Here is a 27,802-nt window from a genome sequence, read left to right on the forward strand (position 1 = left end):
GGATTAGATCTGAGAGATAGAGTGCCTGAAAAACTATGGACACAAGTTTGTAACATTGTGCAGGAGGCAGTGACCAAAACCAACCCCAAGAAAAAGAAACAAAAGAAGGCAAAGTGGTCCTCTGAGGAGAATTTACAAATAGCTAAGAAAAGAAGAGAAGCAAAAGGCAAGGGAGAAAGGGAAAATACACCCAACTGAATGCAGAGTTCCAAAGAATCAGTGAGAAGAGATAGAAACCCTTCTTAAATGAACAATGCAAAGAAGTGGAGGAAAACAATAGACTGGAAAAGACTAGAGATCTCTCAAATTGGAGGAATGAAGAGAACATTTCAAGCAAGGATGGGCACACTAAGGGAACAGAAATGGTAGGGGCCTAATAGAAGCAGAAGAGATTGAGAATAGGTGGGAAGAATACATAAAATACACCAAAAATATACAAAATGTACCAAAAAAAGTCTTAATGACCCAGAAAACCAAGAGGCCATAGTCACTCACCTAAAGCCAGACATCCTGAAGTGTAAAGTCAAGTGGGCCTTAAGAAGAATTACTACGAACAAAACTAGTGGAGGTAACGGAGTTTCAACTGAGCTATTTCAAATCATAAAAGATGATGCTGTTAAAGTGCTGCACTAAATATGTCAGCAAATTTGGAAAACTCATCAGTGGCCACGGGACTGGAAAAGGTCAGTTTTCATTCCAATCCCAAAGAAAGGCAATGCCAAAGAATGCTCAAACTACTGTACACTTTTGCTCATTTCACATGCTCATAAAGTTATGTGCAAAATCCTTCAAACTGGGTTTCAGTTTTATGTGAATCTAAAACTTTCAGATGTAAAAGCTGGGTTTAGAAAAGGCAGAGGAACCAGAGATCAAATTGCCAACATCTGTTAGATCATAGACAAAGCAAGGGAACACCAGGAAAACATCTATTTCTGCTCATTGACCATGCTAAAGATTTTGACTCTGTGGACCAAAACAAACTCAACATTCAAAAAACTAAGAACATGGCAACCAGTCCCATCACATTATGGCAAAAAGATGGGGAAACAATGGAAACAGTGTCAGACTTTATTTTCTTGGGCCCCAAAGTCAATGCAGATGATGACTGCAGCCATGAAATTAAAAGACGCTTGCTCTTTGAAAGGAAAACTATGACCAACCAAGACAGTGTATTAAAAAGTAGAGATAACACTTTGCTGACAAAAGTCTGTCTAGTCAAAGCTATGTTTTTTCCGGTAGTCATGTATGGATATGACACTTGGGCAATAAAGAAGGCTGAGCCTAATGAGTTGCTGCTTTGAATTGTGGTGCTGGAGAAGACTCTTGAGAGTTCCCTGGACTTGAGGAGATCAAGTCAATTCTAAAGAAAATCAATCCTGAACATTCCTTGGAAGGACTGATGCTGAAGCTGAAGCTCCAATATCTTTGGCCATCCATAGGAAGAGTTGACTCATTGGAAAAGACCTTGATGCTGGAAAAGATTGAGGGCAGGAGGAGAAGGGGGAGACAGAAGATAAGATGGTTGGATGGCATCACTGACTCAATGGACATGAGTTTGAAAAATCTCTGAGAGATAGTGAAAGACAAGGGAACCTATCTGGCTGCAATCAATGGAGTCACAAAGAGTCAGACATGACTTAGTAACTGAACAACAACTCTGCTCTGCCTCTAAGGACCATGTCATGTAATCAAGGAGGTAGGGGAGGGAGATCAAGATTGCATAGCAGGGAGACACAGAGCTTACTCCCCGCCCCCACCACAAACAGATCAAAAATAACATCTTCATTTGGAGAAATCCTCACTTAAAACTAACTGGAAAGTGGCAGAAAAAGTCACGTGTAACCAAAGCTATAAGGAAGATTGACAAAGAATTGAGTAGGAAGGGAAGATAATCAACCAGGTCAGCCCCCGCTGGGAGGAGAATCAGAGGAAAAGAGCAATTACACAGAGATCCTTCCTGGGAAGTGAGCAGTTTGAATCACATATTAGCCACCCCAACCCTGGGTTCCAATGCCAGGAAGATGAGCCCCCTTGGCTGGTTGGAGGGCTGGTGGGCAGCCCCAGAAGGGCAGAGGAAAGCCAGGACTCTGCTCATGAGGCATGTATAATGATTTGCTTACCCCCTGAGGAGACCTTACAAATAGCTGTGAAAAGAAGAGAAGTGAACAGCAAAGGAGAAAAGGAAAGATATACCCACTGGAATGCAGAGTTCCAAAGAATAGCAAGGAGAGATAAGAAAGCCTTCCTCAGTGATCAGTGCAAAGAAATAGAGGAAAACAATAGAATGGAAAAGACTAGAGATCTCTTCAAGAAAATTAGAGATACCAAAGGAACATTTTATGCAAAGATGGGCTCAATAAAGGACAGAAATGGTAGGGACCTAACAGAAGCAGAAGATATTAAGAAGAGCTGGCAAGAATACACAGAAGAACTGTACAAAAAAGAACTTCATGACCCAGATAATCACGATGGTGTGATCACTCACCTAGAGCCAGATATCCTGGAATGTGAAGTAAAGTGGGCCTTAGGAAGCATCACTAGGAGCAAAGCTAGTGGAGGTGATGGAATTCCAGTTGAGCTATTTCAAATCCTGAAAGATGATGCTGTAAAAGTGCTGCTCTCAATGTGCCAGCAAATTTGGAAAACTCAGCAGTGGCCACAGGACTGGAATAGGTCAGCTTTCATTCCAATCCCAAAAAAGGCAATCCCAAAGAATGCTCAAACTACTGTACAATTGCACTCATCTAACACGCTAGCACAGTGATGCTTAAAATTCTCCAAGCCAGGCTTCAGCAATACGTGAACCGTGAACTTCCAGATATTCAAGCTGGATTTAGAAAAGGCAGAGGAATCAGAGATCAAGTTGCCACCATCCTCTGGATCATTGAAAAAGCAAGAGAGATCTAGAAAATCATCTATTTCTGCTTTATTGACTATGCCAAAGCCTTTGTGTGGATCACAATAAACTGTGGAAAATTCTGAAAGAGATGGGAATATCAGACCACCTGACCTGCCTCTTGAGAAACCTATATGCAGGTCAGGAAGCAATAGTTAGAATTGGACAGGGAAAAACTGACTGGTTCCAAATAAGAAAAGGAGTACATCAAGGCTGTATATTGTCACCCTGCTTATTTAACTTATATGCAGGGTACATCATGAGAAATGCTGGGCTGGAAGAAATACAAGCTGGAATCAAGATTGCCAGGAGAAATATCAATAACCTCAGATATGCAGATGACACCACCCTTATGGCAGAAAGCAAAGAAGAACTAAAGAGACTCTTGATGAAAGTGAAAGAAGGGAGTGAAAAAGTTGGCTTAAGGCTCAACATTCAGAAAACCAAGATCATAGCATCTGGTCCCATCACTTCATGGCAAATAGATGGGGAAACAGTGGAAAGAATGGCTGACTTTACTTTTCTGGGCTCCAAAATCACTGCAGATGGTGACTGCAGCCATGAAATTAAAAGACACTTACTCCTTGGAAGGAAAGTTATGACCAACCTATATAGCATATTGAAAAGCAGAAACATTACTTTGTCAACAAAGGTCCATCTAGTCAAGGCTATGGTTTTTCCAGTGGTCATGTATGGATGTTAGAGTTGGACTATCAAGAAAGCTGAGTGCTGAAGAATTGATGCTTTTGAACTGTGGTGTTGGAGAAGACTCTTGTGAGTCCCTTGGACTGCAAGGAGATCAAACCAGTCCATCCTAACAGAATTCAGTCCTGGGTGTTCATTGGAAGGACTGATGCTGAAGCTGAAACTCCAATACTTTGGCCACATGATGCAAAGAACTAACTCATTTGAAAAGACCCTGATGCTGGGAAAGACTGAGGGCAAGAGGAGAAGGGGATGACAAAGGATGAGATGGTTGGATGGCATCACCGACTCAATGGACATGGGTTTGGGTGGACTCTGGGAGTTGGTGATGGACAGGGAGGCCTGGCGTGCTGTGGTTCATGGGGTCGCAAAGAGTCGGACACGCCTAAGCAACTGAACGGAACTGAAGTCGGGCAGAGGGGACAAGTGGAAACCGCACCCATGACTGCCTGGTTTCCTGAACCCTCCCTGGCTTGCCACCCAGCCTGTATGGAGTGAACGTGCCAACACCACTTGCCTGGCATCACAGCTCCACACTGGAGCAAGGACTGGTACAACCAGCCAAAAAGCTGGACTGTGAGATCTGAAGCAGCTCAAACCCCAGGTGGTGTCTGAGCAGCCAAAGGGCAGCCATTATTTGCAACTGTCCAGGCGACACACCAGAGGCAGTCTGGATCTCTGACAGTAGCCAGATGGCCACAGCCCAGCACCAAACCTTGCTAACCACCCACAACAGCCCTTCTTGCTCCAGCACAGCTGGGTGCAGGAGCTGGGAAGGATAAGAGCACAGACTTAAAGGAAACAGAGCCAGCTCAGACCCAAAGTTCAGGACTTCTGCTCCAGTGACGAGGTCTGGCCCAGCACCGAGGGGCATTCGCATCCGTTAAGCATAGGGGAAGCCCTGCCTCACACTTGCCTCTGGCCCTAGTCTCCCCAGCTCCAGCTCCACTTCCTTTTAAGGTGATAGCTGCCCGCACACCCTGAGGAAGATGTGACTTGTGTTCACATCAAAATCAGCTCTCTGACCAAAGCCACAGATGCTCCTTACCTTGCACCAGTGGTTCTTAAACTTAAACCAGCCTCAGAATAATATAGAGGGCTTATGCAAATATGGAGGGCTGGGCCCCACCCAGTTTCCAATTTAGGGAGACTGAGAATCTGCATTTATAACAAGTTCCCAGGTGATAATTGCTATTGGTTCTGTTTCAGACTTTGAAAAACACTTAGATAAGTCTTTCTCAAGCTCAGAATCATATGAGAATAATTGGGGGAGATTTTAAAATAATCAGTGTCCAGAGATATTCATGTAATTGGTTGTGAGTATGGAAGTACAAAACCACAGTTTAGAAAATTCTTCAAGCTATTCTGGAATACAGCTAGCACTGAGAACTACCTTTTCAGATCCAAGGCCAACAAGCCTGTTGGAACTCCATTACTGTTTGTAATAGTTTCATTTATTTATTTTTGGATGTACTGGGTCTTCACTGTTGCACAGCAGGCTTTTCTCTAGTTGGGGTGAGTGGGGACTCCTCTCTAGTTGCAGTGCTCAGGCTTCTTATACGGTGGCTTCTCTTGTTGGGAATCACAGACTCTAGGGCACGCAGGCTTTAATAGTTGCGGCACATGAGCTTAGTAGTTGTGGCTCCTGGGCTCTAGAGCACAGGCTCAATAGCTGTGGCATACGTGCTTAGTTGTTCTGCAGCATGTGGGATCTTTCTCGATCGGTGATCAAACACATGTCTCCTGCATTGGCAGGCAGATTCTTAGCCACTGAGCCCCCAGGGTAGTCCCTGGAACTACATTGTTGTTTCAGATTTAATGACATCACTAAAGTGTGTGTTAACCATATTTTCTAGTTTCTGTATCTGGTGCTTTGATATCTTGGGTCTCGTTGATGATCTAAGACTCCTAGGGATAACTCCTGCTAGTGTGCCTTCATATGCAAACTAAACAACCCAAAACCCCCACCCATCATCTATCTGCTTTTTCAGGGCTCTTATACTGCAAGACACTATCCTCTGCCCTAATCACCCCAGGGCCACGTCTGACATCTATGGACAGTCCCTACACTGGGGCCCACTGAAACGATTCAAACGAGACCATCCTAGCCCTGTTTATCTTGACTCACTGCTTCTTCCCCTCAAAAAATATAGTAGAAGACTTTCCTACATTTTCTCCATGCTCTCTGCCTATGACCGTCTATGTAACAGTATGCCCCTTTCTCTTGGGAAGTATGAGTAATAAACTATCTTTTCAATGGAAAACTTGTCTTGATTCGTTAATGACAGCATTTCTTAGGCAGGTGGATAAGGAGTCCATGGACCCAGTCATTTAGTCATCCATGTCCTGGAATTTATGGCCATTTGAAATTTATGGCCATTCACCCACATCAGAAATGGGAGCTAGGGAGCTGGTTAATTGATAACATCAGAGGCATTGGAACAGGTTCCTTGGTGTCATCAGGAGACCAACCTTTGTTACAAGATCTAAGGGAAACAAACTGACCTAATCCTATGCCAAAACTATTTTTAGTAACAGGTCAAAAGGTATATATGATAAGATATCTTAAAAGCTGTATGTGGATCTCTTCCTAACCCTTTTGGTGTCTGTGCCAGAAGTTGTCCCTGTTACTTCCTGACTTTTAATGAAGTTGTTACACTGCTGCAAAAACATGAGCTACTGTGTTCCTTTGGTCCTGGAGTGAATTCTTTCCTTTGAAGACCATGAACTCATAGCTGACACCAAATGTCATAGAACATAGGCCTCACTATACATGAATTTAAAAAAGTAAAATCTATACTTTAAAACAACGGGCTCTTTGGAAAATCACAGATCAGACTATTAGGAAAATGCTAACCTGAATCAGTCAGCATAGTTTATCAGTTTCTTTTTTAAGAAGGGAAAACTATTTTGTTATTCATTTGTGAGCAATAAAAAGTATAGATTTAATTTCAACTAAAGAGAATTATAGACAGGTTCATTCTCTAACATGGATAATTAATAAGTTAATTACTGTTAAGTTATTCTTAATAATAAGACCCAGCAATTTCACTTCTAGATATATACTCAGAATTGAATGTAGGGCCTCAAACAAATACTTGTACACCAAAAAGTACAAAGTTCATAGCAGCATTATTCACAATAGCCAAAAGGTGGAAACAACTCAGATGCCCCTAATTAGGTGAGTGGATATTCAAAATGTTATAAATATATATATGGAATACTATTTAGCTTAAAAAAGAATGAAGTTCTGATACATACTATAACATGGATGAACCTTGCAAACATAATGCTAAGTGAATAAGCCAGACAGAAAAGGACAAATATTGTATGATTCCACTTATCTAAAATACTTAGAATAGACGAATTCAAACAGACAGAAAATCTAGCTGAGACAAACCCCTTTCACATAGAAACTGCAAATGCTCAATTCATTATCCAAGTTTAAATGAATGTAGGTCAAATGATCGATATTTAATCATTAGAAAGTATGAAAACAACATTTCTTCCATCTTGACATCTTCTTGGAGAAGTTTTACCATATTCTTGCAGTTCATTGGAGATAAACTTACATTTTAATATTTTGCCAAAATCACTATTTTAGAGAATTGATCAATAGAACCTAGTATAATCTTATTTTTGTATAGCTTCATGGGGGATATTTTGGCTCTCAAATCTGATAGTCAGCTCTCACAATTAATATCAGCCTTGGAAGAAGAGCTCAAAGATCAGGGATCAGGGATGTGCAAAGTGAGCCAGAGAAAAATCAAGAGTGACTACAATAGTCTGTGACAGAAGGGACTGCTTGGTTCCCACATGATGAGAGAGATGAGATTTATGCATTGAATTTTTGTGTTTTTTATTTGGTCTTTTTAAAAGATTGTAGCACAGTTGATTAATAATATTATGTATTTTAGTGCAGCATAGTGGTTCACAATTTTAGAAGCTATACTCCATTTATTAAAGTGAAGTGAAGTGAAGTCGCTCAATTGTGTCCGACTCTTTGCGACCCCATGGACTATAGCCCACCAGGCTCCTCCATCCATGGAATTTTCTAGGCAAGAATACTGGAGTGGGTTGCCATTTCCTTCTCCCGGGGATCTTTCCAACCCACAGATCAAACCCAGGTCTCCCACATTGCAGGCAGATGCTTTACCATCTGAGCCACGAGGGAAGCCCATACTCCATTTATAGTATTATATAATATTGGCTACATCCCCTATACTTTGCAATATATCCTTGTAGCTTATTTATTTTATATATAGTAATTTGTACCTCTTAATCCTATACTTCTATCTTGCCCCTCCACCCTTGCCTCTCACCACTGGTAAGCACTAGTTTGTTGCTATACCTATGAGTGTTTTCTTTGTTGTTATGTTCATTAATTTGTTTTATTTTTTAGATTCCACGTATAAGGGATAACATACAGCATTTTTCTTTCTGTCTGACTTATTTCACTAAGTACCTTCCAAGTCTATCCGTGTTGTTGCAAGTGGTGAAATTTAATTATTTTTATGGCTGAGTAGTATTTCATATTTATATACCACATCTTCTTTATTCATTCATCTGTCAGTGAATACTTAGGTTGTTTCCATATTTTGGCTATGGTCAATAATGCTGCCATGAACACTGGGATGCATGTATTCTTTTGAATTCTTTTTTTTTTTTTTTTTGGACATACATTCAGGAGTAAAATTTCTAGGTCATATATTAGTGCTACTTTTAGTTTTTTGAGGAACCTCCTTTCTGTTTTCCATAGTGGTCTCACTGATTTACATTCCTACCAACAGTGTAGGAGCATTCCCTTTTCTCCACATCCTCACCAACATTTGTTATCTGTAGATTTTTTGATGATTTTTGTTTAGTCACTCAGTCATGTCTGACTCTTTGCGACCCCATGGACTGCAGCACTCCAGGCTTCCCTGTCCTTCACCGTCTCCTGGAATTTGCTCAAACTCATGTCCATTGAGTCAGTGATACCATCCAACCATCTCATCCTCTGTCATCCCCTTCTCCTCCTGCCTTCAATCTTTCCCAGCATCAGGGTCCTTTCCAATGAGTCAGCTCTTCACATTAGGTGGCCAAAGTATTGGAGCTTCAGAAACAGTCCCTCCATTGAATATTTAGGACTGATTTCCTTTAGGATGCACTGCTTTTACTTCCTAGAAGTCCAAGAGACTCTCAAGAGTCTTCTCCAACACCACAGTTCAAAAGCATCAGTTATTTGGTGCTCGGCCGTCTTTATGGTTCAACTCTCACATCCATACATGACTACTAGAAAAACCATAGCTTTGACTAGATGGACCTTTGTTGGCAAAGTAATGTCTCTGCTTTTTAATACGCTTTCTAGGTTGGTCATAACTTTTCTTCCAAGGAGCAAGCGTCTTTTAATTTCATGGCTGCAGTCACCATCTGTAGTGATTTTGGAGCCCCCCAAAATAAAGTCAGCCACTGTTTCCATTCCAACTATTTGCCGTGAAGTGATGAGACTGGATGCCATGATCTTAGTTTCTTAAATGTTGAGTTTTAAGCCACCATTTTCACTCTCCTCTTTCACCTTTATCAAAATGCTCTTTAGTTCCTTTTTGATGATAGCCATTCTGATAGTGGTGAGGTGGTATCTCACTATGGTTTTGATGTGTTTTTCTGATGATTAGTGATGTTAAGCATGTTTTCATGTGCCTGTTAGCTATCTATGTCTTCCTTGAAATATGTCTGTTCAGGTCTTCTTCTGTCTATTTTTTAATTGGGTTATTTATTGATATTGAGTTGTATGAACTGTTTATATATTTTGAATATTGAATCATTATCAGTTACATCATTTATAAATATTTTCCCCCATTCAGTAGTTTGTATTTTCATTTTATCCATGGTTCTGTCAGGGGAGTGTGTCATTTCCTTGGTTCTGTCCCATCACAACAAAAATTTGAAGCAACAGACGTTAAAGCCCTCGGCGTGTCATAGCTCTTGGACAGATCATTGTTACAGCTCTCAGACAGATCTGTACAGTGTTACAGCTCCGTGTTACAGCTCAGTTTTATTTAGAAAATAAAGGAAAATACATCCTTGAGGCATGAGGGCATGCCAACCCAAAAGACGCAAAGAGAAGACAGAGAGCGCATGAGAGACCCTCAGCATTTTGGCTCCTCTTTTTATATGTTTTTTCCCCCCTAGTCCTGCCCTATGTAAATTGGGCTAGCTGGAGTGCTGTTTGTTCTACCTGAGGTCCTCACTCCGGTCCTCGGACCTTCCTTTGTTCTATTTTTGTGGGCTTTTCCCTTCCTTGTCTTTTAGCCACTGCCATTCTGGACTCCTTTTTCCTATTCTAACCACCTAACAGTTCCCTTTGCAATACAAAAACTTTTAAGTTTAATTAGATCCTGTTTGTTTATTTATTTGTTTGTTTTTCTTCTTTTTTTTTCCATTTGTTTGTTTTTGTTTTAATTTCTTTTGTCTTGTTTCCCCTTCAATTTGCCATGAAGTGATGGGACCAGATGCCATGATCTTCATTTTTTGAAAGTTGAGTTTTAAGCCAGCTTTTTCACTCTCCTCTTTCACCTTCATCAAGAGGCTCTTTAGTTCCTCTTTTACTTTCTGCCATTACGAGTGGTGTCATCTGCATATCTGAGCTTGTTGATATTTCTCCCAGCAATCTTGATTCCACCTTGTGATTCATTCAGCCTTTTTAATATGTATTGTAAAACCTGAGGTAAATAGGATAGACTCCTCTGGCTTTTAATGTTGGGGACCAGTAGGTGTCCCTTTGGGCCCATTTAGCTTTAGGTAGTGTAGTAATATCAAATCTTGTTTTAATCACATAAATTTCCATTTTATTGGTCTCATTTTAACTAATCATCCAAATATTTCTTTATTCATTTGATATAACACCTTAAAGAAATTCTAACTTGTTGGGAATCATAGTCAGACTTTCCTTACAGGTTTTTCATGCTTATATTATAATTATTTTAATACTCTTTTTAGACATTGTAAAACCCATTGAGAAGAAGCACAGACCACAAATGAAGCTCCTCAAGCCAGTTTTTTTAACTTGTTTTAAATAAACTATGGAAATCCTTAGTTTAATTATTAGATACATAATTTCACCTTTAGTTCGATTTTTGTTTATAGCTACCACTGGCTATTATGAGCATACTTTAGATTTACCAGTTAGTTTTCCCAATTTTAAATGATCCATCACTTGGCCACCGATAAAATATATCTCAATAGAAATTCAAACCATTAAGATGCAAAAGACCTCCCCATAAGAGAATGGGAGAGGATGTAACCTAAACCCAGAGAGTTTTACTCTCAAGACCAAGTTTTCAAAAACACAAACAAACAAAACAAAAAAGCACAGAACGACCTGGGAAGATCAAGTAGAACATTTACATCTCAAAGACAAAGAGAAATGCAAGTTTCCCTCTAGAAAGTCTTTGTTTAAGTCTGAAAATATATTTTCACTAAGCCAGCTTTTCACAATAGTGAAACTTAATTTCATGGGCAATGAAAGAGCCCCCTCAATTTCCATGGTGAAAGTTCCTCCAACTTCCAATCAAGTAAACACCTGCAAGTTTTGCGTGGGTATTGGCGATTTCTCATTCCTTTTTATATTGAGACCTTTATTTTCCATTTTGAAGTCAGTTTGTTAAGATAAAACTGCATGTGATGGACCAGTGTGTCCTTTTTGGGAGCTTAAGTTCTCTGGTTTTGCCCCAGAGTTGTTTAAGCCCCATCTTACTTGTCTCGGGTTTCCCAGTGGAATATAAGACTTCCATGGGTGCTCAGATTGTGGAATAGCCAATTCTTACGTGTGTCCCCTGTTGAGCAGTTTGTTAATTGCATGAGTGGGTTTACCTGTTGGAACAAGCTGCACGGTATGCGTGAGGTCTTGCTTCCACCACTCCTGCAAATTTCTCAGTCATCTGAGAAAGCTGTTGCCAGCTAGGAAGAGAGAGTCATTTTTGGAGGTCAGAAGCTCTAGGAAGACTTCAGTTTTATTTTGACAAACTCTATTAAGGTAGCCAAGTCAAGGAAAAACAACATGCCAGTCTTACCCCCTAATAACTCAGTCCCACCTTACACAGTGTTTGAGCAATCTTCCCAGTTGCTAGACTGAGGCTGACCACTCAGTATACAAAATGAGTCTTCCCAGGGCCTTAGCACTGAGGATCACCTGCTTGAGCAAAATCTTCCCAGTGTCTGAACGCCGAGGATATCCTATTCAGCACCTAAATTGAGAAAAATCTTCCCAGTACTTTGAGGATGTCCCACCCAGTGTCTAAGCTGAGAGACCCAGGTACCTTTTCTTGAAACCAAGTTTCAAGGATAACATTTTCCCCCAAATAAAACTCAAGGTCATCAACCAATACAGAAGATCTGAGATCCAGGAAGATTCATTCAGATCTGTCTGGATTTCAAGGAGGCAGATGGGCACAGGAGGCCTCTCCTGGTACCAAGGCTCCAGATCCTTGCAGAGCTCAGCTCAAGGATAGGAATCCATTCTGGATCCCTTTGTTGGTTGCCAAAACTGTCCATTTAAAAAATAATCACAACCTGGAAGTTGCAAGTTATGTTTTATTGGATGGGAATTTTTAGGACTTCAAGTCCACGAGATAGCATCTCAAGTAACCCTGAGAGAACGGCTCTCAGGAGGCAGGAAGAGGAGTCAAGTTATATAGAAGTTTGCAACAAGGGGCAAGTAGTCTGAACAGCAAAAGATTATTGTTAATTAAAGAAAACCAGATATCTCAAATAATTTAGTGTTTTTTTATACGTGAGCAGATACAAGAACCTGGGCTCACTGAAATCATTTCTTTCACATGTATCTCAGCTATCTGGGGCCAGTTTCTAATGCTTTTCACACACACACACACACACCCCAGTCCTCTGTGCTCACCATGGGGAGTGGCTGAGGCTGCTGGATAGTAGGTATTGTTCTTTCTGGGTGCCCTCCAGGCTCAGAAATTCACATTTGGAGGGATGGAATTGCTGATGACTGAGACATACTTGTTTGTTGATATGGCAGGAAATACTTCATTTCTCACTACCCTTATTTTGAGGGTTAAAGAAAATATTGCCAGTAAAGTCCTTGGCATTGTGTTCTTCACTAAATAAAATCTAACTTCCAGTTCTGCTATTAACACTGTCATTAATGTAATTATTAACAGAGTGACCTAGAGTAAACCTCCCCAAATATTAGGTTTATTATTATAAACCTCCCCAAATGTTATTAGTAATAACATTTTCTCATGTTATTACTATGAGAAAATCTGAGCTTTTGCATTGTACTCACATCAGAGGGAAAGCCCTATAACTAGCCACACCTTCCAAGGACCCTCTGAGAAAAAATATCCTTTCTCAAAATTCAAATAACTTACTTAAATGTCCAACTTACAATGACCCTCACCTTAAACAGAATAGAACAAGTTGTGCCATTGTAAGAAACCTCAGAATCTGTGGGCTAACACTGCAAAGGTTTCTTTCTTGTTCATGTTCCAGTCAGATTCAAATCCTTTGGTAACTGTCTTTCAAGCTGTAACTCAGAGACCCAGACAGCTTCCATTGAGAGATATATATTTAAGAACTATACTTATAAGTAGCTTAAACTTTGTAGCTCTCTCCTACTGATCCTAATTCTGGGATAAGTTGTGTCTCTCTCCAAGATAATTATACTTATATCCATGAATCCATTTGTCATTTAGAATAGTTTGGCTCAGTGGTAAAGAATTCACTTGCCAACGCAGGACACACGAGTCTGATCTTTGGGTCAGGAAGATCCAGCTGGAGAAGGTAATAGCAACCTACTCCAGGATTCTTGCCTGGGAAATCCCATGGACAGAGGAGCCTGGCTGGCTACAGTCCATGAAGTTGCAAAAGATTAAGACACAAGTTAGCAACTAAACAAGTCTTATTAACCATCACAATCGTTCTCATCTGAATGTACTAGTTGGTCTATTGATCTGTGTCCCTGCATCGAAACTAAGCCTAAGTTTAAATCTGACAAGTACAATTGAGTGGTACAATCACCTTTTTTATTCTAGAAAATATACTCCTATTAATTCAGCCTAAGTTTGCGTTTTTCTTTGAAGGGAGCAGTAAGCAACACTGAACTTAACATCAACTGAAATTGCTGTAAATGTTCAACAAATTCAGTTCCCTTTCATTAATGTTGATTCTTTTCATTCTGAACAGTAATCTCCATTATGGAAAAGTCCACAAGAAAAACACGTCCAAAAGATTTGCTTTCTCTACTTTATCTACTAATAGATCACCTACTTGTTCATGCAAGTAGCTAGTCTGAGACAGGTAACTGTCAAGGCTTGACCAGCCCTGTTACTTCTTGAACTGACTGCTCCCATTCACCTTGCTGCAGGTACCACATCTGCGTGACTGTGCTGATCTACTTCCTCCCCCTGCTGGTGATAGGTTATGCTTACACCGTAGTGGGCATCACCCTGTGGGCCAGTGAGATACCTGGGGACTCCTCTGACCGCTACCACGAGCAAGTCTCTGCCAAGCGCAAGGTGAGCAAAGGGCTAGCAGCACTTAACCCACCCGGGCACAGGTGGCAGGCTGGTAAGCATGTGAGCCCGAGCCTCAGGAGTCCCGGAGGCAGTCCCTGGGTCCCAAGAACTGTAGAAAGGAGGGGAGGGGAGGAAGAAATCTTCCTTCAATGTGTTTGTAACCTAGGCCTGCCTGTACAGGCATAAGCCCCCTCATTCTCACCTTAAAACTAACAGAAAACTGTCAATTCATTAAAACACAAGCACACAGATTTAACTACAGAAGTATGAAACGCTATTCAGTTCTCTTTAGTTATTACAATTTGACAAAATAATACGTTCACTTCGTTCAAACAGCAAAACGTACTAAAAGAAACAGAACTATGGTGATGGAGAACAAACTGGGAATTGCCAGGATTAATACTGGGGGAAGAATCTGCCTACAAAGGGATTGCATGAGTGAATTTCTTTGCGAAAATGGAGCAATTCTGCATCCTGATTACTGTGGACTTTTTACTTATCTCTGCATATGATAAAATTTTATAGAACTATACACCAAAAAAGTGCATGTAAAAGCTGGCAAATCCCAAATACAGCCTGTAGTTTAGGCTGTATTAGTTCAGTACCGTACTGTTTAGTACTGTACTATCATTGGTTTCTTGATTTTGATTGTGTGGCATAGCTAGGTAAGATGGTATCACTGGGAGAAGCTTTGTGATGGGTACCTGAGAATTCTGTCCTATTTTTGCAACTTCCTGGGAGTCTTAAATTGTTTGAAAATTAAAAGTCAAAAAATATACTGAGTCTTACCATGAAAAGGCTCACTCCTTTCTAGGTCCTCTGTCTACCAAGTTCCCAAATGTTTATGCACGTACGCACGCGCGCACACACACACACATCATGGTAACCACCGTTATTTGTTATTAATCCTTTCAGATATTGTGATGTATTTATAAGCTAAATAAACATATATTCTTTTCTTTTTTACATAAATAGTAAATATGCACTTTTCTTCCCCTCATTCTTTAATTTAATAGTATCCACAAAGTCTTCAAAACTCAATATAGAAACAGCTTTCTCATTCTTTTTTCCCCTCTTTTAGTACCTCTTTGCATAGTATTTCATTGTACAGATGCTAGATAGCTTTTCTTTTTTATTGATATATAGTCAACTTACAACGGTATTTAGTTTCAGGTGTATTGCATACTGATTGGCCATTTATATCCATTACCACCACAATAATTCTAGTAACCATCTTTCCCTACACAAAGCTACTAAAATACTATGGACCATATTCCTTATGTAGCTTATTATATCCCCACGACTTACTTGAGGTCTGCACCCCTTACTCCCCTTCACCCATTTCATCCACCTGCCCATCCCCCTTCTTTCTGGCAAGCACTCTTTCATTGACTACATCTGTGAATCTGCTTTTGTTTTGTTTGTTTCTTTGTTTTGCTTTTAGAGTCCACATATAAGTGAAGTCATATGGTATTTGACTTACTCTTGGAATAATACCCTGTGGATATATCCATGTTGTCCCAAATGACAAGTTTTTATTTTTAATGATTGGGTAATATTCTATTGTATGTATATGCATTTTTATACCCATTCCTCTATCAGGGGACACTTAGGTTGCTTTCATATCTTCGCTATTGTTCTAAAGCTAAATTGCTCTATTGTGCTAAAGTTCTGTGATACTGTAATTCCAGTGAATATTCAGGACTGATTTCCTTTAGGATGGGCTGGTTGGATCTCCTTGCAGTCCAAGGGACTCTCAAGAGTCTTCTCCAACACCACAGTTAAAAGCACCCATTCTTCAACACTCAGCCTTCTTTATGGTCCAACTCTCACATCCATACATGACTACTGAAAAAGTCAGAGCTTTGACTTTATGGACCTTTTTTGGCCAAGTAACGTCTCTGCCTTTTAATATGCTGTCTAGGTTTGTCATAGCCTTTGTTCCAAAGATCAAGTGTCTTTCAATTTCATGGTTGCAATCACCATCAGCAGTGACAAAAACAAACTCCAAACTATTAAGAAAATGGCACTAAGAACATATATATCAATAATTACTTTAAATGTAAATTGATTAAATGTTCCAGCCAAAAGACACAGACAGGACAAGTGGATATAAAAACCAGACCCATATATATGCTGTCTACAAGCAACCCACTTCAGACCTAAAAATACATATAGCCTGAAAGTGAGAGGATGGAAAAATATATTCCATGCAAATGGAAATCAAAAGAAAGCTGGAGTAGCAACCATCATATAAGACAAAATAGACATTAAAATAAAGAAGATTACAAGAGATAAGAAAGGACACTACACAAAGATCCGAATATATTCAATGCACTCCCTATGAAACTACCAAGGGTATTTTTCACAGAACTGGAACAAATAATTAAGCAATCTGTCTGGAAACACAAGAGCCCAAATAGCCAAAGCAGTCTTGAGAAAGAAGAATGGAACTGGAGGAATCAACTTTGCTGACTTCAGATTATACTACAAAGCTATGGTCATCAAGACACTATGGTACTGGCACAAAAACAAATACAGACCAAAGGAACAAGATAGAGAGACCCGAGAAAAATCCATGCACCTATGGGTACCTTATTTTTGACAAAGGAGGCAAGATATACAACAGGGCAAAGATAACCTCTTCAATAAGTGGTGCTGTTTAAACTAGATAGCTACATGTAAAAGAATGAAATTAGAACACTTCCTAACACCATACACAATGATAAACTCAAAATGGATTAAAGACCTAAATGTAAGACCAGAAACTATAAAACTCTTAGAGGAAAACATAGGCAGAACACTCACAGGCAAAACAGCAGAACACTTGATGACATAAATCAAAGCAAGATCCTTTATGAACCATCTCCTAGGGTAATGGAAATAAAAGCAAAATAAACAAGTGGAACCTAATTAGGCTTAAAAGCTTTTGCTCAGCAAAGGAAACTATAAACAAGGTGAAAAGGCAACGTTCAGAATGGGAGAAAATAATAGCAAATGAAACAACTGACAATGGATTATTCTCCAAAATGTATAAGCAGCTCATACAAATCAATACCAGAAAAGCAAACAACCCAATCAAAACAAGGGGAAATGACCTAAACAGAAATTTCTCCAAAGAAGACATACAAATGGCTAACAAACACATGAAAAGATGCTCAACATCACCCATTATTAGAAACTACAATGAGATATCACCTCACTCCAGTCAGAATGGCCATCATCAAGAAGTCTACAAACAATAAATACTGGAGAGGGTGTGGAGAAAAGGGAACCCTCTTGCACTGTTGATGGGAATGTAAACTGATACAGCCACTGTGGAAAACAGCATGGAGATTTCTTTAAAAAACTATAAATAAAACCTATGTCTCAGCAATCCCACTCCGAGGCATATACCCTGAGGAAACCAAAACCAAAAAAGATACATGAACCCCAATGTTCATTGCAGCACTATTTACAATAGGTAGAACACGGAAGCAACCTAGATGTCCATCAACAGATGGATGGATAAAGAAGTGTATACACACACACACACACACACACACACAATGGAATATTACTCAGCCATAAAAAGGAACACATATAAGTCAGTTCTAATAGGTGGATGAAACTAGATCCTATAATACACAGGGAAGTAAGTTAGAAAGAAAGATAACTATTGTACACTAACACATATATATGGAATCTAGAAAGATGGTGTTGATGAATTTATATGCAGGGCAGCAGTGGAGAGACAGACATAGAGAACAGACTTGTGGACATAGTGTCAGGGGAGCGTGGAAGGAGAGAGTGAGATGCCTGGAGAGAGTAGCGTGGAAATACATATGCTAACATATGCAAAATAGACAGCCAATGGGAATGTGCTGAATGACTCAGGGAATGCAAACAGGGGCTCTGACAACCTAGAGGGGCAGAATGGGGAGAGAGATGGGAGGGAGGTTCAAGAGAGAGGGGACATATGGATACCTATGGCTGATTCATGTTGATATTTGGTAGAAAGCAACAAAATTCTGTAAAGCAATTATCCTTCAATTAAAAAATAAATTTAAAAAATAATACACACACACACACACACACACACACACAAAGACCTAAATGTCAGACTGGGCACTATAAAACTCCTAGAGGAAAACATAGGCAGAACACTCTCTGATATCAATAACAGCAATATCTTTTTCAATCCATCTCCCAAAATAAGGGAACTAAAAACAAAAATAAACAAATGGGACCAACTTAAACTCAAAAGCTTTTGCACAGCAAAGGAAATGATAAACAAAACAAAAAGACAAACCACAGATTAGGAAGAAATATTTGCCAGTGAAGTGACCAACAAGGGATCAGTCTCCAAAATTTACAAACAACTCATAATGCTTAACAGCATCAAAACAAGCAACCCAATCAAAAAATGGGCAGAAGACCTGAATAGACATTTCTCCAAACAAGATATATAGATGGCCAAGAGACATATGAAAAGATGTTCAGCATTGCTAATTATTAGAGAAATGTAAATCAAAACTACAATGAGGTATCACTTCACATCAGCTAGAATGGCTATCATCAAAAAAATCCACAAACAATAAATGCTGGAGAGAGTGTGGAGAGAAAGGAACCCTCCTACACTGTTGTTTCGAATGTAAATTGGTACAGCCACTATGGAGAACAGTATGGAATTCCTTCAGTTCAGTTCAGTTCAGTAGTTCAGTCATGTGCGACTCTTTGTGACCCCATGGACTACAGCACGCCAGGCCTCCCTGTCCATCACCAACTCCCGGAATTTACCCAAATTCATGTACATTGAGTCAGTGATGCCATCCAACCATCTCATCCTCTGTCGTCCCCTTCTCCTCCTGCCCTCAATCTTTCCCAGCATCAGGGTCTTTTCAAATGAGCCAGCTCTTCACATCAGGTGGCTGAAGTATTGGAGCTTCAGCATCAGCCCTTCCAATGAACACCCAGGACTGATCTCCTTTAGGATGGACTGGTTGGATTTCCTTGCAGTCCAAGGGACTCTCAAGAGTCTTCTCCAAGACTACGGATCAATGAGGGCTCTGGGGCTGATATCAGCCCACTGGTGTGTGGGTAAGCTCCTAGATCTAACAGGCTAAAAGGATAACTCCAAAATGACATTTGCCAAAATCAATGTCCTCAAGGTAGAATGAACTCCCTAAAATGGCTACCACCAGTATTTTCATCCTTGGAGGTGGTCCCAATTGCCTCCTGTCTCTCCAGGAGACTTCAAGGTCAGCAGGTAGGTCTGACTTGGGCTCTCTTAGGAACAGAATCTCTGTTTCCTACAATCTTCTCGCACTCCTGTGTATAAGCCCTGGTGACTTTCAGAGTCAGAGAGTCCCGGGTGTTGTCTTCCCAGTTCAGGACCCACTAGGAACCCAGCGTGGGGCTCAGACCTCTTATTCCTTGGGGAGGAACTATGCAATTGTGATTATCCTTCCATTTGTGGTTTACCTTCCCAAGGGTGTGGATCTTCACTACATTGCATCTCTATTTCTCCTACCCATCTCACTGTGATTCCTTCTTTATATCTTTAGTTGTAGAAAATCTTTTCTGCTAGTTTTCAGCTTTTCCTAGTTGCTTTGTAACTAGTTGTAATTCTGCTGTGCCCATGTGAGGAGATGAACTCACTGCCTTCTTATTCTACTATATTGGTCACACATCTTCTAGGTCATTCTTTCTCTTAAGATTTCTTGGGAATAAAAAGGGATGGGTTATATCACCCTATATTCATAAAGCCATTTTATGAATATTCCATTTAAACATCTGACAATCCCTTCCTGCAGCTATCCAAATCCTACCCATTCTCTTTCCCTCCCCCAGAGTCTTCAAGTCTACCAGCCTACTCTGACTCATGGCCCTTTTCCTTCTGCTGCTTTCTCCCCATTCCTGGATCTTTTCTTCCTGAATACCCTTTGCTCATTCATCTTTGCTCATTAATCTGGTCTCCCTTGGCTTCTCCAGCCATTGCCCAGAAGTATGATATGATATTCTCAAACATGAATGCACATGAGAATAATCCAAAGGGCTTCTCAAACACTGAATTCTGAGTCCCACATTCAAAGTTTCTGATTCAGTTAGATTGGAATGGGGTCTAAGAATTTGCATTCCTGACAACTTCTCAAGTAATATTTATGTTCCTGGTCCTGGGGCCACTCTCTGGGAATCACTGATATAACCAAAGTCCTTTGGTACCACAAGGTGGTCCTTCCTCCACCTTGAAAGGTGTTATTATATTGATAGTTACTTTATATTGCATATCGCACTGTGCATAGTAAGTGGGCAGGATAAGAGAGAAAACCATTATAAAGGGAAGATGGGCTGCTAGTCTTACCTGTCTCACTCTCTTGCCAGGTGGTTAAGATGATGATCGTTGTTGTATGCACCTTTGCTATCTGCTGGTTGCCCTTCCACATCTTCTTCCTCCTGCCTTACATCAACCCTGATCTCTACCTGGAGAAGTTTATTCAGCAGGTTTACCTGGCCATTATGTGGCTGGCCATGAGCTCTACCATGTACAACCCCATCATCTACTGCTGTCTCAATGACAGGTAAGACCCTCATCCCCCATACTCTCCCCAGGACAAGAAACTAATAATCCTTCTGTTGAATCCCTGCTGACTGAACCAAGCGATGATTAGTTTTCTATAGTCTGCACCACTCACTCCTCTCTCACGGCCGGCTCTGCTCAATTAGGTTAGCTTCTTGGAGACTACAAAGACAAACAGTCTTGTCACCATGCAGGAATAGGAGCCGTGAGAGGACCTTTGTTCCTTTCCAAGAGGAGCCAGAAACACATACCACTGGTTACTAAGTCAGTATTCGAGGGTCGGGTGCAGGGCAGATAAAAACTCTCTGTGATTAATACACATAAATCAGGTTGCCAGCTGGATCAAGTTCATGAATTTGTTCAATCTACTCTAAGGATCCCATGTACAGAGAGTTGTGCATGCAGAAAGAGACAGAGAATCAGACAGAAAGAGTCAGAGAATGAGTAAGTCAGAGAGTGAGAGAGAACGAGAGAGAGAGATCGATGCCACTCGAATGTTATCCACCACATGGCATTTTTTTCCCTTCTCTGGTCTCTCATTTTCCTCTTCCCATCCCATCTGGGCAGGGACTTCCCTGGCAGTCCAGTGGTTAAGATTTCACTTCCCAATGCAGCGGGGGTAGGGCAGGTTCAGTTCCAGGTTGGGGAGCTACGATCCTACATGCCTTGCAGTCGGAAAACCAAAACACAAAACAGAATCAATATTGTAACAAATTCAATAAGCTTTAAATATTGTCCACATCAAAAAAGTCTTAAAAAATTTTTTTAGGTAGTTTTGTCCAGTTTCTTCCAGTACTTCCAGCAGGACAGGGTAAGCAAAAAGAAGTCAGAGCCTCCAAGGCCTGATTCTGCCTTTGTTTGGCCACAGGGGCCAGGAGAGCCTTCCCTGAAGTGGAAGCCAACTTCAGACAAGTTAGAAAAGAAAGAACCATCAGGAATGGCAATTAGCAACAAGGAATCCACCACAGTGTGCAGAGTCTCCAAAAGGCAGCTGGGAAGCTGTGGTGACAGTTTAGTCATCTGGAGCACCACCTCAGCCTCTGTGTGAAAAAGGGAGACAGGGGAAGGAGGGGAGGGATAAAAGACTTGTCACATTTATGGCCAATAGTTATCAGCCTATAAGGAGCCTTCTATGAGTGAGACTCTCAGGGACTATGACTTTGAAGACAGATATTCCCTGGGACTTGTCCAGATGGTCTTTGTCTAACTCACAGATGTATCTTTCTTCTAAGAGCCTCACAACCCGCCTAAATATTTCTAAGTTAAATCTCTCAGCACGTCTTTTAAGTAAAAGCTGATTCTCCATGCTTAAAACACAGGGAAACTGAGGCACACTGAACGGACACGATTGGTAGAAAGTCAGTGAGCTACCTGAAGGAAAGAGTCTTGACACTGTATTGTACATATAATGAACACTTGGTGAATGTTTTTACTGATGCTGAACTGACCCAGAGCAGGTGGAGGCAGAACATTTCAACTACCACCCTCAGTACAGACTTGAATTTCACATGAACTTGGTTTCTAATCCTGGAGTTGACCTTGACAACTGACTTTTAAATCTTTTGCCCTTAGCATCTCCAGTTATCAATTAATTTAAAAAAAGAAGAAGACAGAGTCTCATTTGGGTATATCCTCATATTAAACAGCTTCTGCAATGGTGGGAACACCCCTGATAGCAGGCCATACTCAAGCATTACTTGTCCATCCACTCTCTTTCCAGGTTCCGTCTGGGCTTCAAGCATGCCTTTCGGTGCTGCCCTTTCATCAGTACTGGCGACCATGAAGGGTTTGAAATGAAATCCACTAGGTACCTCCAGACCCAAGGCAGCATCTATAAAGTCAGCCGCCTGGAGACCACTGTCTCCACAGTGGTGGGGGCCCATGAGGAAGACCTGGAGGAAGGGCCCAAGGCCACGCCCTCATCCCTGGACCAGATCTCCAATGACCCCTCTCACAGCGACTCTAAGACCACGATGGAGAGCTTAAGCTTCTACTCCAACATGCTCTCCTAGACCACGGGGCTTTCAGCGGGCATGGCCACCTCTATCTTTGTCTTGCTTCGTTTCATGCATGGATAAATCTCCAGTATAAAATCCATAAGAAACACCCTTGGGACTTGTGAAAGGCTGAGAATAGTTTGGGGAAAACATTCCATTCTGAAGTCAAAAACCTACATTCTTCTATATCTTTGTCACACATGCACTGTGTGACCAAAAAATCATCGACTTCTCTGAGCCTGTACAATGAGGTTAAACTTGATTTTCTCTGCAATCCATTCCAAGATTCTAGAATTAATTTCAATTGCATGTATTCATTTCAGGGTGATTCCTGCAATGCAGCAACAGATCAAACTGATCTGTTTGCCTAGAGACCCTGTCTTATTTCAATAAAGGTGTTCTCAATCTTGCTTAGATTATTTTCCTTTAGCTGGTGGCTCACACTGCATCAGCCTCTGCTTGATAAGGTAACAAAAGGAGAAACCAGCTAAAATCTGATTGAAAGATTTAACCTTCTCTTCTAAGCACCAATGAAAATAAGGTATACTTCTGCCCATTTTGGCATCTCAATAAATCAATGCATCATGGAATTGAGAGTTTCAAATTCATCTGTATTGTGTCCCCATTGACTATCATGAGCCACCAATGCAAATAGAATATGTCCACTGATACTAGCTAATGTCAGTTATGAACCAAGACTCAGGAGAACTGTGCAACACTTAATCTGATCCTCTCTTTCCTTATTTGTAAAACTAAGAGGCTGAATGACATCATCTAGGTGTCCCTTCAAATTTTAACATTCATCAGTTCAATGATTTTATGTGTTTTTTGTTTGTGTAACCAAAAATTGATAATAAGAGCAGTAAGTCTAGTGACTTAATACCCAGCTCTTAGAGATGTAGCAACTGCTAAGACCATGTATCAATATCCACATATGACATTCTCTGATTTGTCCTAGAACTGTGAGTACTTTCCTTCTCCTGAAAGATTTTTGCCTTTGACAGAGCAGAGGACTTTGTGTCAAAACTTGCATCTCTCTATCAGGCCTTCGCAGGCTAGGTCTCACAGTCAGAGAATGCCACTGGGAAAGACAAACGTGTGGGCTCCCTGCTCTGGCCTTTTGGTTATCTTAGGGCAGGGGCACTCATGCAGATTGTTCTTTATAAGAGCATTAGGTATGTACTCAGATGCTCAATGACTGAGGAGGCTGTGCCCTGCAATCACATTTGGGGGAAGAGGCCACCTTACATCTTCTCTTTAGACTCTGAATCTCCCTTTCCTGCCACTGGCTTTGCTGGCCTCCTGCCTAAAAGAGGTAGAATGATCAATGTACCCTAAAGAAGAAGAGTCGGTCAACAAAGAGTCATAGCACTTCATGTCCTAACACAGTTTTGGGGTTACAGCAGGCGAGCATGCAATTTCTTTCTCCAGATCTGTGCTTTGTCCAGATGTGGCTGAAAGCAGAGACAACATGTAACTATATAAATGCCTTCCTCGTGGTCTGAAGAATGCGTGCACAAGTCCTGCGTACATCGTGTAGAAGGAGAACAGTGGTGCACATCAGGTTTACAGCCTTTACCAGCTGGGCTGGCCCCGACCCTGCTAGGGCATTGGCAGGCCATGAAGAAGCTGCACAGCAATAGTAGGAGCAAGAGGGACCTGACAGCCACGTTTGCCAAAGCAGAACGAGAAGGATTACACTAAGGAAACCAGTTCAGTGTAAACATATGGATGGAATACTTAATTTAGGGGCAACAAAAGTCAGTGCCCAAAACATTTTAGTCATACTTCTAACTAACAATCAGGCCATGTATGGATTATTCACTTCAGAGGGATTTAAAGAACTGGCATGATTATGAGAAGTACCTAAGAAGAAAATGTTAAGGAGTAGGGGACATTCTCTCTATGGAAGAGTTTAGAGTTAAATTTAACAAGGATTACTGAACACTTGATCCGGACTTGGCCCTGAGCTGGGGACACACGACTTCTTCTGTTCTTGAGAAAGCCTATCAGATAAGCCACTGCTAACTCACCAGTCTTAGTTGGGCTAGGCTGCCCAGCAGGCATGGAGGCAGTTGAGAAGCAGATTCTCCACAGGATCCTAAAGACCCACACTCAACATACGTCATGGAGTCAAAGTCAAAGACCTTAAGAGCCTTTTGCAATGGAAGCTCTTTGAGATAATTCCAAAGAGAGCACCAGCCAATCTCGGGGAACTGAAGGGATGTGGTTGGACAGCATCATCACTGCACATTGTAGGAGTGGGCAGTGTCAAATATGGCAGAACATTTCCTCTGAGACAGAGAGCCCTTCAAGCCTTCCACTGACCCACCCTCCAACACCCATTTAACTGATAAAAGTGCTGCTGTCTTCTCCCATGTGTGAGATACACCATGATTTGTACTGTGCATGGGTCTCACTCTTATAGAAATGTGTCACCCTGTGTTTATCTCCTAAGTGTTTTTCCTTGATATTCTGTTCAGTAGTGATAAAATAGAAGGCACCATTGGGCCATCTTTGTTATGTTACTTCCAAAATGTGGGATCCAGTTGCTGTCAGTGAGCTATTTATACTGTGCCAATTCCTCCTTGTTCTTTCAAAGACAGAAACTGATGTATATCACAGACACAGAGTAGGGCCATAGCAACTGAGGGATGGGGAGGAAGACTAAATGGGAAGGACTAAAGGACAGTTCTTATCTTCCTCACCTCCCACTAAAGTGCTAAGACATAGTGGAATTTCCTTTTTCTCAGAAAGACTAGGTGCAACCCTGGGAAAAGGGGGCTTGGGAGCTAAACTTATTGACCTGGCTTTCAGGAAGAATCAAGTAAGCAAAGACAGGGAGTTCTTAAAGTTTCTATACTTTCCAACCTGGAATCCTGGAAAAATCTCCATACAGAAATAAAGTATGTTTTTGACTACTTCTTGCCTCTGTCTCATCTCTAGGAAAACTAAGCACCCTATAAAATACTGAATGGGGTGGTACTATGAACCCTAATAAATTGCATAGACAAAAGAATGGAGCCCAACACCCAGCAAACTCCTACCTTTCTGACAAAATGGGTTGGCAAGATGTGAGAACGATTTCTGGGTGGGGATCTGGGAAGGTAGTATGGGATTGTGTGAAGTGACCAACAGAGTCTCCTATGAGTAGAATTGTGTCAGCTCAGGTCCTCCCAGAAGCAGACACCAGGACAGAGTTACAAGTGCAAGAGGGAACACTTGGGAAAGATAAGGGGTGAGGAAAGCAGGTTGGGGAGGCCTTGAGACTCTGTGGCAATCTGATGCCTGTGGAAAATGTGGGGGGAGATTGAGCAGGAGGAGCTTCCATATGAGGTACAGTCCTGAGGTACAGTCTCAGCTGGCCCACCAGCTTGCATGCAAAGGGTGCCCCACACTAGCAGAAATGGCCAGGCCTTGTACCCAACAGTCTCTATCACTGACTGGAAGCTCTCTGGGGAGAGAGTAGTCTGGGCTTGACCACCATGGTGGGTCCTGCAGGTACTGCAGCGAGAGGCCGGCAGCTGACTACACCCCCACGGCCAGCTCTCTCCTGAAGAGAGATCTGTGCCACCACTTCTACAGCCACCGCCAGAGCTTTGGGCCAGCCCTCTGTGTTTTAGAACAGGTCAGGAAGCACTTGGCAGCGTTAGAAACGTCACTGGTTAATCTCTGTGGGCCCTGGCAACCTGGAGGAGAGCCCAGGAAGTAGGGGCCACCCTGTACCGCTTCATCCCTCAGGCATGCACCCTCAAAAGAGTGATGAGCAGCTGGTGGAAGACTTGCAATAACAGAGACTGTACGGCTTTAAGATAGTGAATCTTGAGGAGAATCTAGATAGCTATGCAACATGGTGAGTATCAAAAACAAATAAATAATCAGGATGTTTATGTTAAAACCAAGGTGACTTAAATTGAGGTGCCTGGATAAGTTTCAAGGAATCCACAAATTCCCCTCAAGTTCCCCACAAATCACATGTAAAACATTGTATGCGTGTGTGTAATAAAGGGTGCAAAACCTGAATCATCTCAGAAGAAATCATTCTCCCTCTTCTCTCCAGAGAAAGAGAGAAAATAAACCGTTTACAATAGAGGGGACAGGAGCCTCGAGGCACAGTGAGAGGTAGGTGAGCCCTGGGAGAACCAGAATGGCTGCCAGGAAACTTGAAACAACTTTGGAACAAAACCATAATTCACTTCAGGCGCCCAGATGAGTTAAAGTTGTAGAACATTCTTAAAGATGTTTGTGACAGTAAAAGCACCCAATTCAGGATTAAGGGCTGGGCTTACTCTTCATTGGAGAGATGAATATTTGTTAGCTGAAGAAAATACTAACTTTAGTTATAGGTCAAGAAATAATATCAGCTGTGGAGTATGGACCCTCTTGAGGAAATTCATTTTCATTTAGTCCTATGTAGGCACGTGGCCTCATACACCATGAAGGTGCCTTAAGAGTCATTCTGGCTTTGCTAATTCTCCCTGCATAGCTGCATCAGATCCTTTTCATGTGTAAATGGTTCTTTCCAGCTCTGAAACCCAAGAAGGGGTTTCAGTCAAGTCCTCAAACAGAGGCAGGCAAGGTGGAGACACATCAAGAATGTTCTTCTCCATCTTCAAAGTTGAAGGGAAAGGGCTTCCCTGTGGCTCCACAGAATAGAATCCACCTGCCCATGCAAGAGACACAGGTTTGACCCCTGGTCTGGGAAGATCCCACATGCTGCAACAAGAGAAGCCACCGCAATAGAAGCCTGCGCACCTCAACTAGAGAGTAGCCCAGGAAGCCGCAAAGCCCCCGCAAGGACAAAAAGAAATAAAAAACGAAGGGAGAATCGGACTGAAGAAACTGCTTTCCTGAATGTAGGTAATGCTCTGAAACACCCTCATTTATCTGTATCTACTTAGGAAAACAGGGAGGAAGAGGAATCAGGCCATGTACGTGCGTGCTAAGTTGCTTCGGTCATGTCTGACCCTTTGAGAGTCTATGGACTGTAGCCCACCAGGCTCTTCTCTTCATGGGATTCTCCAAGCAAGAATACCATGTCCTCCTCCAGGAGATCTTCCCAACCCAGGGATCTAATCCATGTCTCTTATGTCTCCTGCATTGGCAGATGGATTCTTTACCA

General features: G+C 41.5%; 1 protein-coding gene across 1 annotated transcript in view; it reads left to right on the plus strand.

The window, feature by feature from the left end:
- Nucleotides 1–25,581, plus strand: part of TACR1 (tachykinin receptor 1) — a 164,903-nt gene extending 139,322 nt beyond the window's left edge. Inside the window, exons 3-5 of the mRNA XM_020896706.2 lie at nt 13,974–14,124; nt 20,488–20,684; nt 22,404–25,581. Coding sequence (XP_020752365.1) covers nt 13,974–14,124; nt 20,488–20,684; nt 22,404–22,695 — 640 coding nt within the window. The 3' untranslated portion in view covers nt 22,696–25,581. The remainder of the gene's footprint in view (nt 1–13,973; nt 14,125–20,487; nt 20,685–22,403) is intronic.
- The last annotated feature ends 2,221 nt before the right edge of the window (nt 25,582–27,802 follow it).

The sequence above is a fragment of the Odocoileus virginianus genome, chromosome 2 (genome assembly GCF_023699985.2).
Source record: "Odocoileus virginianus isolate 20LAN1187 ecotype Illinois chromosome 2, Ovbor_1.2, whole genome shotgun sequence".
Taxonomy (NCBI): Eukaryota; Metazoa; Chordata; class Mammalia; order Artiodactyla; family Cervidae; genus Odocoileus; species Odocoileus virginianus.